This window comes from Equus przewalskii, chromosome 4 (genome assembly GCF_037783145.1).
Source record: "Equus przewalskii isolate Varuska chromosome 4, EquPr2, whole genome shotgun sequence".
In the NCBI taxonomy this organism is placed as follows: domain Eukaryota; kingdom Metazoa; phylum Chordata; class Mammalia; order Perissodactyla; family Equidae; genus Equus; species Equus przewalskii.
Genome location: NC_091834.1, coordinates 84195220 through 84211235, shown reverse-complemented (window position 1 = coordinate 84211235; position 16016 = coordinate 84195220). Strand labels below are relative to the sequence as shown.

The following is a 16016-nucleotide window of genomic DNA, read 5'->3' as shown; positions in this document are numbered from 1 at the left end:
AATGGGTGGCAGGGTCATGCTAAGGCTTTCGAAATGGAGGTGACTTAAGGACGTTTGAGGAGGGCAGAAGGGTGTGGAGCAAGGATGGAAAACCCTCCCTCACGGCACAGGGGCACCTAACAACTGACCACTGAGAACTCGAATTACAGCTGGATCGCCCTGAAGGGGGAGTTTGACTGTAAAACTACAAGCTCAGGGATGATGTGGCGCGTATGTGATTTGCCTTAAAGTGCTACAAATGAAGAGGGGATAGATGAAATGAATAAGGTGAACCAATCGAAGTGGTCGAAGCTGGGTTTGTCGTACTCCTTTCTACTCTGGCATGAGTTTGGAAATGTTCATAATAAGAGTCAATTTTCCAAGTGTAAAATAAAATAAAAATATTCAGGTCTTGGTTCTTAAAGTTCCACTAACTTCTGCTTCTGTTTTCTTGGCTCTGGCCTCACTTTCCCTGGGACAACGGGGTGACTTGGGGGCAGCTGTGCGTGTCGTCTGTGCTTGCAGAGTGGGCCCTCCGTTAATCCCTTGCTGTGGTTAAATGTCTCAGCAGTCAGCTCCACAGGGCTGGAGGAACCAAGGGGCAGGATCAGGGGACGGTCACTATGAGAAAATGCACCTTGGGAGCCTTGTAGGGCTGAGGGGAAAGGACAAAGGGGGAAAGACCGCCTATGGAGAGGAGGTTGGAGTGTTTCAACAAGAAATTGGCTGTTTTGAACCCTTCCCGGCCCTTGCAGAGGAGGGACCAGACTCCTACTCCATACCGCGTGAGGTGGGGACACATTCCTGGCAGGGAGACCAGGTTATCTGCTGAGGGTGAGGTCAGGAGAGGGTGGGTAGAAAAGGAGCTGGTGGTTGGAACTTGAATGAAGATGAGGCAGTCCAGACCCCAGCGGCCTCCTCCCCTGCAGCAAAGGTGGACACTGTGGGTCTTAAGTCCCCACTTTGACCGCAGCTCCCAATTTTGCCTGCCCCAGGCACCCGGCTATAGGTGTCTGACCAGAACCTGGTCTCTCCGCCTCATCTCTGTCTGGGGCACCTGCTCTGGCATTTGGTTCTTGCCCTCGCCTCCTGCATCTCCTGGTCTTCTTGGACCTTTGTCAGCTTTCATGGGCTTGTTAAACTGAGGTATAATTCATGTACCATAAAACTCACCCTTTTAAAGTGTATAATTCAGTGATTTTCTTATATTCACAAGGTTGTGCAAACATCACCACTATCTAATTCCAGAACACTTTCGTCACCCCAGAGAGGAACCACCCGTTAGCAGTTACTTCTCGTTCCTAGCCCCTGGCCATCAGTAATCTACTTTCTGTCTCTATGGATTTGCCTATCGGAGACAGTTCATATGCATGGAATTATGTAAGATGTGACCTTTTGTGTCTGGCTTATTTCACTTAGCACAATGATTTCAAGGTTCATCCACATTGTAGCACATATCCGAACTGCATTCCTTTTTATGGCCAAATAACATTCCACTGCATGGACAGACTACATTTTGTCTAGCCATTGTTGATGGACATTTGGGTTGTTTTCACTTTTTGGCAGTTGGCAATAATGTTGCTATGAATATTCATATACAAGTTTTTGTGTGAATGTATATTTTCAGTCCTCTTGGGCATATACCTAGGAGTGGAATTGCTGGGTATACAATAACTCTACTTATAACGTTTTGAGGACCTGCCAAACTGTTTTCTACAGCAGCTGCACTATTTTACCTTTCTACCAGCAACATACAGGGTTGCATTTTCTCCACATCCTCACCAACACTTGCTGTTGTCTCTCTTTTTGATTATTATGTCATCAATTTTGCAAGGGGCACTTCCATTCTAAAAAGTGTCCTCTATCCACATGCTATTGCAAATCTCCCTTCCTCTCAGTGCACGTTTTGCATGTTCCCATAGTCACCGATCCCTTCCCTCCCACTTTTGAACTCCATGGGGCCCTGCTTCAGGCCTCATGTTCTCACGAAAACGCCCGTAGCCTCACAGCAAGGAGGCTTGCCTCCCACAGACAGCGCACGGCCTGTGTGGACTTTCTCATCACGGCTCCTTTCACAAGCTCCCATTTGAATCCTCACCCCAGGAAGAGTCAGGATCCTTGCCGATTTGGGTTTAGGTGAAATAAATACAGCAGTGTTCAAGGATTGTTTTATCATCGGATGCCCTCCAGATGTCCTATAAAGGTCTCTTAGTCTTGCTCTCCTCTTAATCACCTTCTTAAGTTGTACGATGAATGTGTTTTATCGAAAGTGAAATAGAAACTTAACCACCTTCCATCACAATGGAACCTATGCCACAGCCCCCTTCACCAGGCCGGAACCCTGGGGGCAGGAACTGTGTCTTATCTTCCCAGTGCCAAGCATAAGAGATGCTCAATAAATTGTTGAAATGAGATAATTTTGTTGAAAAAAGTTTTAAATGTGGTGTTTCACCAAAAAAACTTAATTTCTCTCAAAGTAAAATGCGTCAACTTTTATATAGCTTGTATGTGATAGTTTGTGTCATATACTATAACACCACCGTAGCTATTTAATTCGGGATTCCTAATGGCTTCTCTCAGAACCCCAGGGTTGTAATGAGCATGTGGCTAAAACAGCCTTCAGTTACTCTGCTAAAAACTGGGTGCAAAACTGAGTACACCGTGCCTCATCGAATTGGACTAGCAGTGCCTCTATTCCAGTGCTTACAGTCCTTTCTGCTCATCACTCAACCATCTCAGAAGAAGAAAGCATTTCCCCTTCCAGATGCTCTCCTTTTCCTGGAGATGTCTGCTGACTGTCACGTCTCCATAGTCCCCTAAATGATGTTATCGGAGCTGTGGATGAGATCAGAAGGATGCTCTGCGGGGGCCACCTCCCCAAAGTCCCAATGAACACAACTGCTGAAATACGAGCTCCTGAACCCAAGTAGGGCAGAGAAGAGCCTCAGACATCCTACAATTTCAAAGACTCAACCACACTTTTGGCACCTGCTTAGGCAGCATCAAGCGGAGCACTGCTTCTCCAAGTGTGTGGTCCAGTGGCAGCAGCTTAACCTGGGAGCTTAGCAGAAATGGAGAGTCTCGAACCCCACCCTTCCTAAGGATGGGGTCCAGCAATCCGTGCTTTGACAAGTCCTCCAGGTGACCATGATACACGCTCAAGTTTGAGAAGGACTGAACTAGATAGTGTGTTCCCAAACAGAAAGTGCTTGGATCCAGCCCAGCAGCCTTGAGCAGAGTGGGTAGGTGCTCCCTGTTTCTAAAGCCTGCAGACAGAGAACAGAAAGGCTCCCCTTCAGGTTAGGAGAAGCACCAACCTTCACCCAAGGGAGCGAGAGCTCCTCTGGCAACCAGCCAAGGGCTCACACCGACTCTGCACAGACGGTCCAGCCAGACGAGTGTCATCCCCAACAAATTCACCTGCATTACGAGCACCCCACTTTTTTTTTTTTTGAGGAAGATTAGCCCTGAGCTAACATCTGCCACCAATCCTCCTCTTTTTGCTGAGGAAGACTGGCCCTGAGCTAACATCCGTGCCCATCTTCCTCTACTTTATATGTGGGATGCCTACCACAGCATGGCATGCCAAGCCGGGATCCGAACCGGCGGACCCCAGGCCACCGAAGCAGAACATGCGGACTTAACTGCTGCACCACTGGGCCAGTCCCCCCACTTCTCTAGTACAGAGTTTCACGTAACTTCCTTTTTTCTCTGCTATGTATGAATTCCTGAGTCCTGGGTTGCAGCCTCCCTTAGCAAGCTCCATGAATCTTTGAGATCCGCACAAGGCAACTTGCGGCTTCATTATAAGTCAGTCAGACAAACCAGAGCATCCTCGGACAGGTGCTGCCTACAGGAGTCATCTTCGGGCTCACAGCTGCGAATGGAGACAACAGGGCAGGTGTCAGTGTGTGTGTGTGGAGGGGAAGTGATGACCACACGTGCCTGGAGCCAGAGCAGGAGCAGGGATGGGATGCCAAGTCATTCAGAGATGATGTTTACACTGAAAAATGTCTCACAGCTGCGAATGGAGACAACAGGGCAGGTGTCAGTGTGTGTGTGTGTGGAGGGGAAGTGATGACCACACGTGCCAGGAGCCAGAGCAGGAGCAGGTACAGGATGCCAAGTGATTCAGAGATGGTGTTTATACCAAAAAATGTCTTTCCCTCCAAGTGTCACATTTGGGGTGTTTGGGCCTTTTGGGCGAGGAGAAAGAACTGCAGTTTTCTCTCTTAGGTGCCTCCTCACAGGTGAGGGAGATCTGGAATATCAGCAGAATGCCCATGGTAAATTCCTAGCACCAAGTCCATAACTCAGGGTCAGCCAAGTTTAAAAGGGAGCCTGCAGAAGGTGGGAAGAAGATGTGTAGAGAACGTCGAGAAGAGGGAGAAGAGTCAGGTGAAATAGAAGAGGGGTGAGCGCTCACCTGCTCCCTTCCCCCTGCACCCCAACCACTGACTGCTGTCAGCTCTTGGCCTCACTTGTTTACACGCCCCAGCAAGGCCAGAGCACAGCGACAATCTCAGTCGCCACTGGTATCTGTGGCGAATTCAATTCAGACAAGAGTCAGACTGCTGAGAAGAAAATTACAGAAACAAGATATTTATTATTTTTCTTGAAAAAGACGGGGAAAGAAAACAGTTCCCGAGGGAGATGTTCATAAGCAAATCCTGTGCTTTTTGCCATGTCTTCTCTAAATAACAAAGCCCCTTTGGCAAAAGAAAACAACTCATGCAAGCTAGAACTGCCTCTGGAGAGCAAGGTTTAATTCTGACCCCAAATTACAATCAGTTTTTAGAGTCCTCTCAATTCCACCACGCCACGTAGGAATTACTCAGACTTTTTTCCCCTTGACTTCTGAAAAACCAAAGTGGCGAACCATACCTGGATTTAGCGGAGGAAGTAACGTGCATTTCTTTATCCTTAACTATCACACTTAGAAAAGCACACTTAGCTTGCATCTCAAGTGATCTGCAGGAAAGTCTATTTTGCTTGCAGTGGTTGTAATAGCCCGATTTCTCTTCCCCATGTTATGTTCTTTGTAACAGAGCTACGCTGTGCAATGCCATCCTTTAAGTCTTGGCTTTCCCCTTCTTTGCCTTGGGAGCGCCGGGCCACCGGAAGCCGCGCAGCTGCAGGCAGTCGGCGACGTTGTGGGCAATGTAGTACAGGTTGAGCATGGCGGCTGGGCTCAGGATGTCCACCTCAGGTTTCTTCTGCTTCTTCCCGTGAGACTTGCCCCGGCCTGTTCCTCTCTTCTCTTTACCTGGCTTTCAAAGACAAGTATATACATGGGGCGAAAATTAGCTTTTATAACTTTGACATAATTTTCAACATTTCCTACTGAACTTAAGAAAAAAAATTTCCTAAAAGGAAAGAATTGTCACCAAAAAAACTTTTGCACAGAGTAGGAGAAGTCACATGCAATTTAACTGAACACACGTGTATCGAGCACCCCAGATTAAAAGAGACCCAAACCTCATGCAATGTGTGGACCTTGTCTCTATTCTAATTGGAACAAACAAGCTGTAAAGACATTGTTTAGGCAATTGGGGAAATTTGATAATATCAAGGAACTATTCATTCTGTTAGGTCTGATAATGGCCTTGGGTAACGGAAGAAAATGTTTACACTTTTCAGAGATGCACACTAAAATCTCTAGGAATGAAGTGAAAGAAGGTCTGAGAATTGCTTTAAAATACTGTAGCTTCCCCCTCCCCACCCCCAAAAAAGCACAGATGAAGCAAATGTGGCAAAATCCTGATAATTTCTGAATCCGAGAAATGGATATATGGGGATTCATTTTACTATTCTATTTTTGTGTATGTATGGAAACTTTCATAATAAAAATTCAGTTCAAAACCTATTAGACAAACAGGATGCAAATATATATTTTGACCCTTGTTATGTGGTCTCATAGTCATGAGGACAGAGACACGGATGTGAGGCGCTTAGCACAGTGTCTGACATGAAGCAAGCACTCGATAAAGGATTGTTGCCATCACTCTATCACCGCTAATCCTCAGAGCTGTATTTCAAGGAAGGTAGGTGATGAGGATTTCAGGCTGGTTAATTTTAAAAAACTGCAGATGAGAAGCAAGCTCCTAGGTTTGGAATTTGCTTGCTCTTTGAGAGATATTTGCATTTGTGAAGGAAGGGGGGATGACCTTGTAGGGACCTGAAATTGGCCACCCCAAGATATGTCTCTTTGGCATCGGGATTGTTTTGGGCTGATTGCTTTCGATAAACTGGGACAGGGAAGGAGGCTCTGGGGAATGGAACTTGCCCTTTGTTGGGACACATTTACATTTGTAAGGTAAATCTCTATCTGTAAAAGGTGCCTCCCTCTCTGTACCAGGAAGAAGAAGGGAGATGACCTTGTCCCTAGAAACTCTTAATGGGGAAGGCAAGAACTTAAGTTGATTGCTGTCTGGCAATCTCATGTAACTGATTTAGGGTGGTGGCTTCTAACCTTTCTAACCTTTACTTAATCTGATTTGATTCTTGTCTAAAAATCATGGGATCACCCAATGACCAGACCCCACCTGCACTGATACCATTTTAACTTTTTTTCATGTTCTTTCCTTTGTCTTGTAAAGAGATGATTCACATACCCATGCCTTATAAAATTAGCCCTAACCCTCAACTCGGGGCAGCAGCAGGAGCTCTGACTGCCCGTGGGTCCTGTCCCCACGCACCAGCTCTGCCTGCCCATGGGTCCTTTCCCCATGCTACACTATTCTCTAAATAAAAGAGCACTACTGCCAGATCTTGAGAGTCCAAGAAATCTTTCTTTCGACTCCTCGGCTCACCCACCCTGCGTCAGTAGGTATTTTTTCCCGTCTTAAAAATGGAAAAGCAGGGGCAGAGCAAGGTCACAGTGCAAACCAGCATCCACCAGGCTCATCGCCTGTGCTCCTGCCACAGCTGTGCCGCCATGCCACTGCCCTGGGGGGTTGGGGGGGAAAGGAACTGATGTTATCCTGAGCAGGGAATAAAAAGGCTCCGAATCTTTGCTAGAGCTGCACAACCTGAGTGACTTCTCTCTGTCCTCGGATCCACCCACAGGGAAAATAACCAACGGAAGCGTATTATTTAGAAAGTGTCTCTTCTAGGAAAGGGACAGGAATGTATAACTTATCAGGGACGCCTGCAAAGGCTAAATATTTGTATAAAGTAGATGTCCTGTTCATAGCATCTCACTTTAAAAATGTCCCGAGCTAAACAAAGAGAAAGAGTCAATGCGTTAAAAACATTAACATGCATTTTTGTTAAGTGAAACGGAGTAAATTCCTAGATACAAAACCCAGAAATGAAGAGGAGAAGTGGTCTGGCTTCTGTGAGGAAATCCAAATGAAAAGAAACAATAGGAAGGCCCATGTGATAAGGACATCTCCTGATGAAACAGCCCCCGGGCTGGGGGTGTGCCCTGCCAGAAGCTCTTAAAGATTTGGGTCTTGGCTTTCTTTCCAATTTTATACTTTTTTGCATGTCAACCACACTTGACTTACCTGCCATAACCTCAAAAAAAATTGTGGGTTTTAATCTCTAAAATGGTTTGAGAACTAAAATTCACACAAAAGTTTGACATTTTTATTCAAAGTTCTCATCTTTTTGTAGAAATTGGCAAACTGATTCTAAAATTCATATGGAAATTCAAAGGACATAGGATAGAGGTTTGACATTTTTATTCAAAGTTCTCATCTTTTTGTAGAAGATCCTAAAATTCATATGAAATGCAAAGGACTGAAAAAGAAGAACAAAGTTGAAGGACTAATACTACTTTATTTCAAGAATTATTACAAAGTTACAGTATCCAGACATCGTGGCATTGGTGTCAAGATAGACAAATAGATCAATGGAACAGAATAAAGAGTCCAGAAATAGATACACACATATATGAACATCTGATTTTCAACAAAAGTGCCAAAGCAATTCAGTGGAGCAAGGATAATTTTTATAACAAATGGTGCTGGAATAATGAATATCCATTTGCTAAAAAAGAAAACTCAATCCACACTTACATCACATACAAAAATTAACTCAAAATAGACCTAAATATAAAACCAAAAATGATAAAACTTCTAGATGAAAATATAGGAGGAAACCTTTGTGACCCTGGGGTAGGCAAAGATTGCTTGGATATGACACCAAAAGCACAACCCATGAAAGAAAAAAATTGATAAATTCACCATCAAAATAAAAAACTTTGGGGCTGGCCCGGTGGTGCAGCGGTTAAGTTCGCACATTCCACTTCTCGGCAGCCCGGGGTTCACCAGTTTGGATCCCGGGTGCAGACATGGCACTGCTTGGTAAAAGCCATGCTGTGGTAGGCGTCCCACATATAAAGTAGAGGAAGACAGGCACAGATGTTAGCTCAGGGCCAGTCTTCCTCAGCAAACAGAGGAGGATTGGCAGCAGTTAGCTGAGGACTAATCTTTCTCAAAAAATAAATAAACAAATAAATAAAATTTAAAAATAATAAAAATAAAAAACTTGTGCTCTTAAAAAGATATTGTTAAGAGAATGAAAAGCCAAGCCACAAATTGAGAGAAAATACTTGTAAATCATTTATCTGATAAAGGCTTTATATCCAGAATAAGGAACTCTTGAAACACAGTAAGAAAACAACCCAATAAAAAATGGTCAAAAGATTTAGACAGTTCCCCAGAGAAGATCTACAGATGGCCAAGAAGCACATGAAAAGATACTCAACATCAAGTCATTAGGAAAACGCAGTTAAAACCACAATGAGATATGGCCACATACTTCTTAGAATGGCTCAAGTTAAAAAGACCGACCACAGCAAGTGCTGGTGAGGATGTGGAGGAAATAGAAGTCTCACACACTGCTGGTAGAAATCTAAGATGACAGAGCCACTTCGGAAAACAGTTTGGCAGTTTTTTTAAGTGATTAAACACACACCTACCATATGATCCAGCCATTCCACTCTTAGGCATTTACCAAGAGAAATGAAAGCACCTGTCTGTTCAAAGACTTACACACAAATGTTCATAGTAGCTTTAACTTTTAATAGCTAAAAACTGGAAACAACCCAAAAGTCTGTGAGTGGGTGAATGGATAAACCAACAGTGGGCAAATGGTCTAACCACACAATGGAATACTACTCAGCAATGAAAAAGACTAACTATTGATACATGCTACAACATAGGTGAATTTCAAAAGAATTAAAAAGTGGAAGAAGCCAGACCAAAAAAAAAAAAAAAATACATACTGTATGACCCCATAGATATAAAATCCTAGCAATTACAAACCAACCTACAGAGACAGAGAACAGCTCAGTGGTTGTGTGGGAGAGGAATGCCGAGGCGCAGGGAGGGGCAAGAGAAAAGGAATGAGTACAGAGAAGCACAAGGAAACTTTTGGGGGTGATCAACATGTTTATTATCTAAAATGCGGTGATGGCTTAAGGGGTGCATACATACACCAAAGTTATCCAATTGTATATTTAAATATGTGCAATTTGTTATACATCAATTGTAACTCAATAAATCTATTAAGAAATTATTGTAAGAGGGTGGAAATTTTCAGTTTCGGAGCCAGTTGGCTGGTTCTAGGCCACTCCGTAGCTCCTGGCTGTTCCTGGTCTCAGAACACGCAGCACCTGACTTAACACCCGCCAAAGGCCTTAGTGAGGACCCCCTGGCTCCAGCCACGCAGGCCTGCCTTCCAGTCCCCGAACTTGCCAAGCTCCTCCTGCTGCCTCCTTTTCCTGCAGGCCTTCACAGGGGACACGACGTATTTCTTCTCCTTGTGCTGATCACTGCCCAAGCATCACCTCTTTAGAAAACCTCCCAGACACCATGTCTATATTCTATCTATGACTAGGCTGACCATATCATTTATTGCCCAAACCAAGACACTTCAACAAACAGAAACAGGGGCTGTCCCAGGCAAAAGGTGGAGGAGATATAGATGGTCTCCTGACAACCCTCCCAGCAGCATCACTCTCTACCTCCTACCCTAAACACTCTTCACTATTTAACAATATTTTTTTTGTTTATGTCTTTATTGTATGTTTCCCTCACCAGAGGTTTTGTCTATGAGCTCACCGCTGAAATCCCAGGACCTAGACCAATGTCCGGCACACAGTAGGGATGAATAAATATTTGCTGAGTGAATAAATTGCAACTCAGCTACAACGCAGACCCAGGATTTAGAAAGCAAGTATAGATTTCTGCTTTTCTGAATTTTAAGATGTCTCCTTCATTCATTCAACAAATATTTTAAAAATACCTACTGTGCACCAAGCCCTGTGTTAGATGGAGAGCAAAGCAAATCTGGGCTCCTGTCCTCATGAGACTTACAGTCTAGTGAGGGAGAAAGATACTAGTTACCTAATCACAAACACATATACTCACCAACTATGCTGCGAAGGAAGAACCCAGGGCACGTGGCATTATGAGGACATAGGAAGGGCAGGGAGAGACTGGTCTGGGATGGGAAGGAAGAGGGTTCCTGAGAGTGGTCTGTGGGCTGAGGGGCAGGGAATTCCCATGCAGAGCAAACAGCATGTGCAAAGGCTCTGAGGCTGGTGAAAACATGCACAGTTGAAGGGATCAAAAAAAAGGTCAATGTGGCCAGCCCATAGGCAACCAAGGCGGTTAGTGAGAGGAGCTGAGGTTGGAAAACAGGCAGGGTGCAACTCTGGCCTGCAGGCCTTGGAAGCTAAGGTGTTTGACCTTTTACACAAGGAGCAGTGGGAAGCCAGTAACTTAAACGGCTTTATTAAGCCATTCTGCTTCAGTTCCCTGAGCTCTGAAAGAAATGGCGATATCAACCAGGTGAAGTAACCCCGGCAGGACTCTCACTTTATATCAAGAGAGATTCATTTAGTGCTTTTACAGGAAATGAACCGGAAGGAACACAGAGATTTACCAAACACTTTTCTACACTGCAGTCAAGTGGGGGTGAGGAGTAAGGCAAAGCTCGGCGAAGGGCAGAGGGCTATGGGTGCTTGGGGAGCAATAGGGCAGCAGGAAGTACTTCTGAGCTGGGTCGATCTTGAAGAAAGGTAGAGATGAGGCAGGTGCCGGAGGCTTCCAGAAGAATGTGGGTCTAGGGTGGGATGTTTTTGGGTTTGTTTTTTTTTAAGCAGAGAACAGGATTTGGTATATCAACCACGCTTCAATTTAAAAAAAAAAAAAAGCAGAGAATACTGTAGATAAAGCTTAAGAGGTTGAGGCCCTTTTACCAAGGACTCTGAGCCCCAAGTTCAAGGAGAGCAGTACTGACACAGTAAAAGTCCCTGAGGACCTGGGGTGGGGGTTACAAGGTCACAGGCATTCTGGACGATCAAACTGTCAGGGAAGGAGGACAAAGGAGATGGACAGCCCCTGGGCAGCGAGGTAGTGGGCTACTGCCAGAAGCCAGGCGGGTGGAAAGGAGGGCAGGACCCGAGCAGCGGCGGCGAAAGCAGGTTGCCAGAGACTGGAGGAGGGCTGAGGAACAGCAAGGCTTGTGAGTTGGAGGCCAGGAGAATGAACGTGCCATTGGGAAGCGCGGAGAGGGTAGTGGTTAAAAGAGCTAGCTTTTGAACGCAGTTTGAAGACGCTCTCTGGTGGAGAAACTCGGGGTGGGGGAAGTTGGGAATGGAGCTATGAGATTCAGAGAGCGACCTGGCCGGCGACTTGGAGGTGAGATGGCTGTAAGGATGTTGCGAGCTTTCCTGGGCATAAAAGGCAAGAACTCCCTGAACCCAAGCTCTCCTCCAAAGCCTTTCCTCAAACTGGGGTTGGAAGAGAGACTCACTCTCCAGGGCGGGCCGTGCGGGTTGCCTCAGGGCTCACTTTCTACCTCCTTAATCCGCAAAGAATCCCGCACGGGACCCAGGGAGGGCGGCAGTAGCCAAGTGCCTGGGCCCGTCGCTGTCGGCATAGCAGGTACTGGCGCCCTGGAGTCCACATCAATATACCAGCCTCTTTATTTCCCACATAGAAACCATCTTCTGGGTGTGAAAGTGGCTCACAGAACCAACGGACTAAACAACTATCTCACAAACAGGGCTTAGCCTGATTCTGCTGCGGCTGTCCCGCCGGAGTGCGCAGGACACCTGGGAAACCCCCTCCGCCCTCATCTTTACCCCAAGCGTCCGGATCACTGAGCTGGACACCAACCACCACGAGAGGAGATGAAGGCGTGGGTACCAAATCCTAGTAAAGCGAGCCTCTACGAGGCAGGACGGCATGAAACTAACTCGACTAGAGCCCGGGAACCTCTTCTACTTAAATAAGACGCGTATTACCATGGTAACTCCTTTCTCAGTTGAGCAGGTGAGCGTGGCATGGGTTCCCAATCCTGAAACAAGGAGACAGACCCAGTTCTTCGCATTACCCGGGGACGGCGCCCATTCCCGCCGCGCCCCGGGCTTCCTCCCCGCGCCTCGCCCGCGAACCGCCGCGGGCCCGGGACCTCGCCACGCTTCTCAGGACCGGCTCCCGCGCCGCCGCGCCAGGAGGCCGAGACGCTCAGCGGAGCCCGGCGGGGTCAGGGGCAGCCAGCCACCGAGCTGCCGCCACGCGGGGCTCCGGCAGCCGCTGCACCCCAGGCGGCGGGCTGCGCGCCGCCCGGCGATGACTCCGCGGGGCCGGCGGAACTCGGCGCTCGCGGGCGCCGGCGGGCCGCGCGCACAAACGCCGGGCGGCGCGCGCCGGGCCGGGCCGCGCACTGTTTACCCGTTGCCGGGACACCGCGCCTGGCGTCCAGACGTTGGGCCGAGCCGGGCCGCCGCGGCACGCGCCCTTGCACCGGCACTGCCTCCCTGCGAACGTCCTTCTCGCCCCCTGCTGGCCGCGCCGCTGGCTGGGCCGCTTCCCCGAGGCCGCCGCCGCCGGCTGCGAGCGCAGAGCCCCGCTCCGCGCTGGGGCGTCCAAGTTGGGGCGTCCGGGCGCGGGACCCGGCGAGGGCCGGCGGCGGGCGGTGCTCGGCGGGGGTGGAGCCGGCCGTGGAGCGGGCCGACCCCGGTGTGCGCTCGACCGCTCGCTGGCTGGCCTTGGAGAAGTCATAGAAGACCTCATGACTTTTTTTTGAAAATGAGATAAAGCCTTTGAGGGTTGAAGTGAGAATAACGTGGGGGGGAAATGTTTGTAAAAGAGCCTGTAACGGTACAAACTTTACAGAATGTTTTGTAAAAGGGCCTGGAAAGAAGTTCTTATATCCCGCGTGGGATTAGGCGAGAAAAGACAGAGTGGGTGCAGTTCCGCTTCCAGCCTTGCGGGTTCGTCCTGACCGCCTCCTCCCTGCAGGGGAAGAACACGGTGTGGGAGCAGGACTCTCACTCCTTTTTAAGACTCATAACTTTTTTTATTTTTAATTATTTTTGGTGAGGAAGATTGGCCCTGAGCTAAGCTCTGTGCCAGTCTTCCTCTATTCTGTATGTGGGACTCCGCCACAGTATGGCTTGATAAGCCGTGTATAGGTCCACGCCTGGGATCTGGGCTACCAACCAGGCCACCTAAGGGGAGCGGGTGGACTTAACCATTATGCCACCCGGCCAGGCCCTCTTATTCCTTTTTATACAGCGGTTATCGAGCATGTATCATGTGCCTGACACTCAGTTCTAGGCCTTGGGAATTCAGCTCTGATTAAGACAAACTCATCGTTCTTTTTGTTTTGTTTTTTTTTGGGGGGGGGTGTCAAAACGGGTGACATGGCAGACATTAAAAATGATAGGTGTGACAGGTGTCTTACATTGGGTGTATTAAACTGATGTGAGGGCTGGGTGCCTTTTTAGGTTGGTGAGTGGGGAAGGTATCTCTGATGAGCTTTAAACTGACATTTGGATGATAGTCAACTATGCCAAGATCAGGGGACAGGACATTGCAGACCCAAGGCAGGAGGAGGAGACTGAAATGGGGAAGCAGGGATGGGGTCCTGAAAGCCTCCCGGAGCAAGGAAAAGGTGCTTTTTGTTTGCCTTCTTTTGATTGATAACCTGGCTTCCAAAGCGGAGTATTTACGTACCAGGTTCTCATATATATGCTTTCCCTAATCCTTCATCAGCAAAGCAAACCCAAGTTCCAGCTACTTTTCATTTGGTAATTTTTTCATGAGTCCATATGCGCTTGATGTGGCAAATCTCCTGCCCTCTGCCTGGGCTTTCTCCTCTGCTGGCCCCTCTCTTAATTTCTGGATGGGGGCAGCCCACACTTCCTGCTTAGACTTCTTCCAGTCATCACCACTCTGTCAGGTTAACCCCTATCCAGGTCACTCCCAAATCTGTTCTAGCCCTGCTTTTCTTGAATTTCACATTGGCGGTCCAGAGTCCTGAACCTCCAATTCAGCTGTCTCAAAAGCAGACCTGTGATTGGGGGGTGACTCTGCAAAGGGTTAAGAGGAAACTTTGGGTGTGATGGAAAAATTCTGCATCTTGATTGTGGTGGTAGTTACACCAGTACAGTACTGGCTACATAATTTGCATGGCTCAATGCAAAATGAAAATATGGGGAAATAAGAAAAAAATGCCACTAAAGGTACTAAGTTATCAAACTTTTGCCTTTTTCTGTGGTCTCTATCAACCTATCTATGATGCTGTTTTTATTTGCTAGTTAATGTTGTTTTGGGGAACAAGGACACGTCTTTTCTCAGGTATCTTCCCTTCCCACAGGCTGCCACCCCACATGAGTGACCTCCGAGGAAGCGAAACATCTGTGCTGGGGGATGCTTAGCACCTGCATCCTGATGGCTGAGATGTCATGTGTTGCTCTCTCCGTGTGCTGGCGTTTTGGGAGTGCGAGTGACGGGAGATGAAACTCAGCAGGAGCTCAGGCTCCAAGCCCCTCCCCCCGACATCATCCATTGTCCCACTGGATTTCATTCACAGAACACAAATTCAAACATAAAATTATTAAGAATTTCAAGACTGAGAACTCATAGCATTAAACTCCAAGCACAGGGCCCTTCTGAGAGTAGCATCCTGTGTGACCACTGGTCACATGCCCGTGAAGGTGGCCCTGCACAAGTGTATGCATTTGTCAAAATTCATTATATGCTTCAAATGAATGGTTTATTATACATTAATTATACCTCCATAAAGTTGATTTTAAAATGTCAGCTCTTAGCAGCCTCAGCCTTACCATATCTAAAGTCGAACATTTCTCATAGCCAGTGTGCATCTCTTTTCGTTTTGGATAATGGCATCAGCAGCCATCTAGGTACTCAACTATAAACTAGTCACCTTTGATGCCTCCCTCTCTCCTCAGATCCAGAGCTTTCTCTCACCCACACCTACCTGAGCTGCCTCCTGAGTTATGTCTGTGGATGGTATCACCTGTGTCCAGTCACCCGGGCTCAAACCTGCTGGTGTGCCCTCCTTTACTCCTTGTCAAGCCATATCTCTCTAAAGAACTGCCCTTTTCCCCTCCGTGATATTGTGATTTATAAGAAGTATATATTTGGTCATTCAGATGACCAAAATATATTTCTCATATATATTTGGTCTTTGTCCACAATTCCTGTGTCACAGCTCCCAACCCCTGGGAATTTCAATTTCCTAAATGAGGAGAGCCATAAAGGTGACTTTTGTTATATTAATGAAGGTGACGTTTGGACCCCACCCTAGTTAGGGGGCTGGTTGCCAGGAGAAATAGCCCTGTGATCAGAAGATTAGAACTTTCAGTCCCACCCCCTGGTTTCCAGGTAGGAGAAGGGAGTCTTGGGGTTGAATCAATTGTCAGTGGCCAATGACTTAGTCAATCATAACTACATAATGAAACCTCCATAAAAACCCACAAGGACAGCTCCTCGGCCCTTTTTCAGAAACCTTCCATGTTGAGGAACCAGAACACTTCCTCGTACCACTGTGCAGGGCCCCAAGCTCCACAAACACCAAACAAACAAAAGTTACTTTGTTCAAGACCTCGCCCTATGTATCTCTTATCTGGCTTTCAATTCGTATCCTTTGTAATACATTGGTAATCTAGTGAATAAAAGGGTTTTCCTGAATTCTGTGGGCCATTCTAGTGACTTAATCAAACCCAGGGAGTGGGTGTGGGAACCTCTGATTTATAGCCATTGGGT

The 16016-nt window shown here is 47.1% G+C and overlaps 1 protein-coding gene and 1 long non-coding RNA gene across 6 annotated transcripts; one reads left to right on the top strand and one right to left on the bottom strand.

The window, feature by feature from the left end:
* Window positions 1-4565: 4565 nt before the first annotated feature.
* On the bottom strand, window positions 4566-13028 carry SMKR1 (small lysine rich protein 1). Of its 3 annotated transcripts, none has more exons than XM_070616585.1 (3): window positions 12412-12550; window positions 12245-12297; window positions 4566-5249 (listed from the first exon to the last, which is right to left on the bottom strand). In XM_070616585.1, exons 2-3 carry the CDS (start codon window positions 12245-12247, stop codon window positions 5052-5054), a joined length of 201 nt encoding a protein of 66 aa, XP_070472686.1. In that variant the 5' UTR covers window positions 12248-12297; window positions 12412-12550; the 3' UTR covers window positions 4566-5051. The 3 variants fall into 3 exon arrangements, with proteins under 3 accessions (XP_070472686.1, XP_070472687.1, XP_070472685.1); XM_070616586.1 differs by having other exon boundaries at window positions 12395-12505; XM_070616584.1 differs by lacking the exon at window positions 12412-12550 and adding an exon at window positions 12675-13028 and having other exon boundaries at window positions 4725-5245.
* Window positions 11265-15941, top strand: LOC139082909 (uncharacterized). Of its 3 annotated transcripts, none has more exons than XR_011539262.1 (3): window positions 11265-11460; window positions 11938-12272; window positions 14605-15941. It is a non-coding gene; the product is annotated as an uncharacterized lncRNA (long non-coding RNA). The 3 variants fall into 3 exon arrangements; XR_011539263.1 differs by having other exon boundaries at window positions 11285-11460; window positions 12004-12272; XR_011539264.1 differs by lacking the exon at window positions 11265-11460 and adding an exon at window positions 11511-11636 and having other exon boundaries at window positions 12004-12272.
* Window positions 15942-16016: the final 75 nt, after the last annotated feature.

What these genes read in the sequence shown, in the direction of transcription:
- SMKR1 (XM_070616584.1), bottom strand. Translation starts at nt 13,016, where the DNA reads ATGAGGTCTTCTATGACTTCTCCAAGGCCAGCCAGCGAGCGGTCGAGC. An exon ending in GCGCGGTGTCCCGGCAACGG is followed by an intron (nt 12,298 to 12,674) that starts GTAAACAGTGCG and finishes TCCTTGTTTCAG; the next exon opens with GATTGGGAACCCATGCCACG.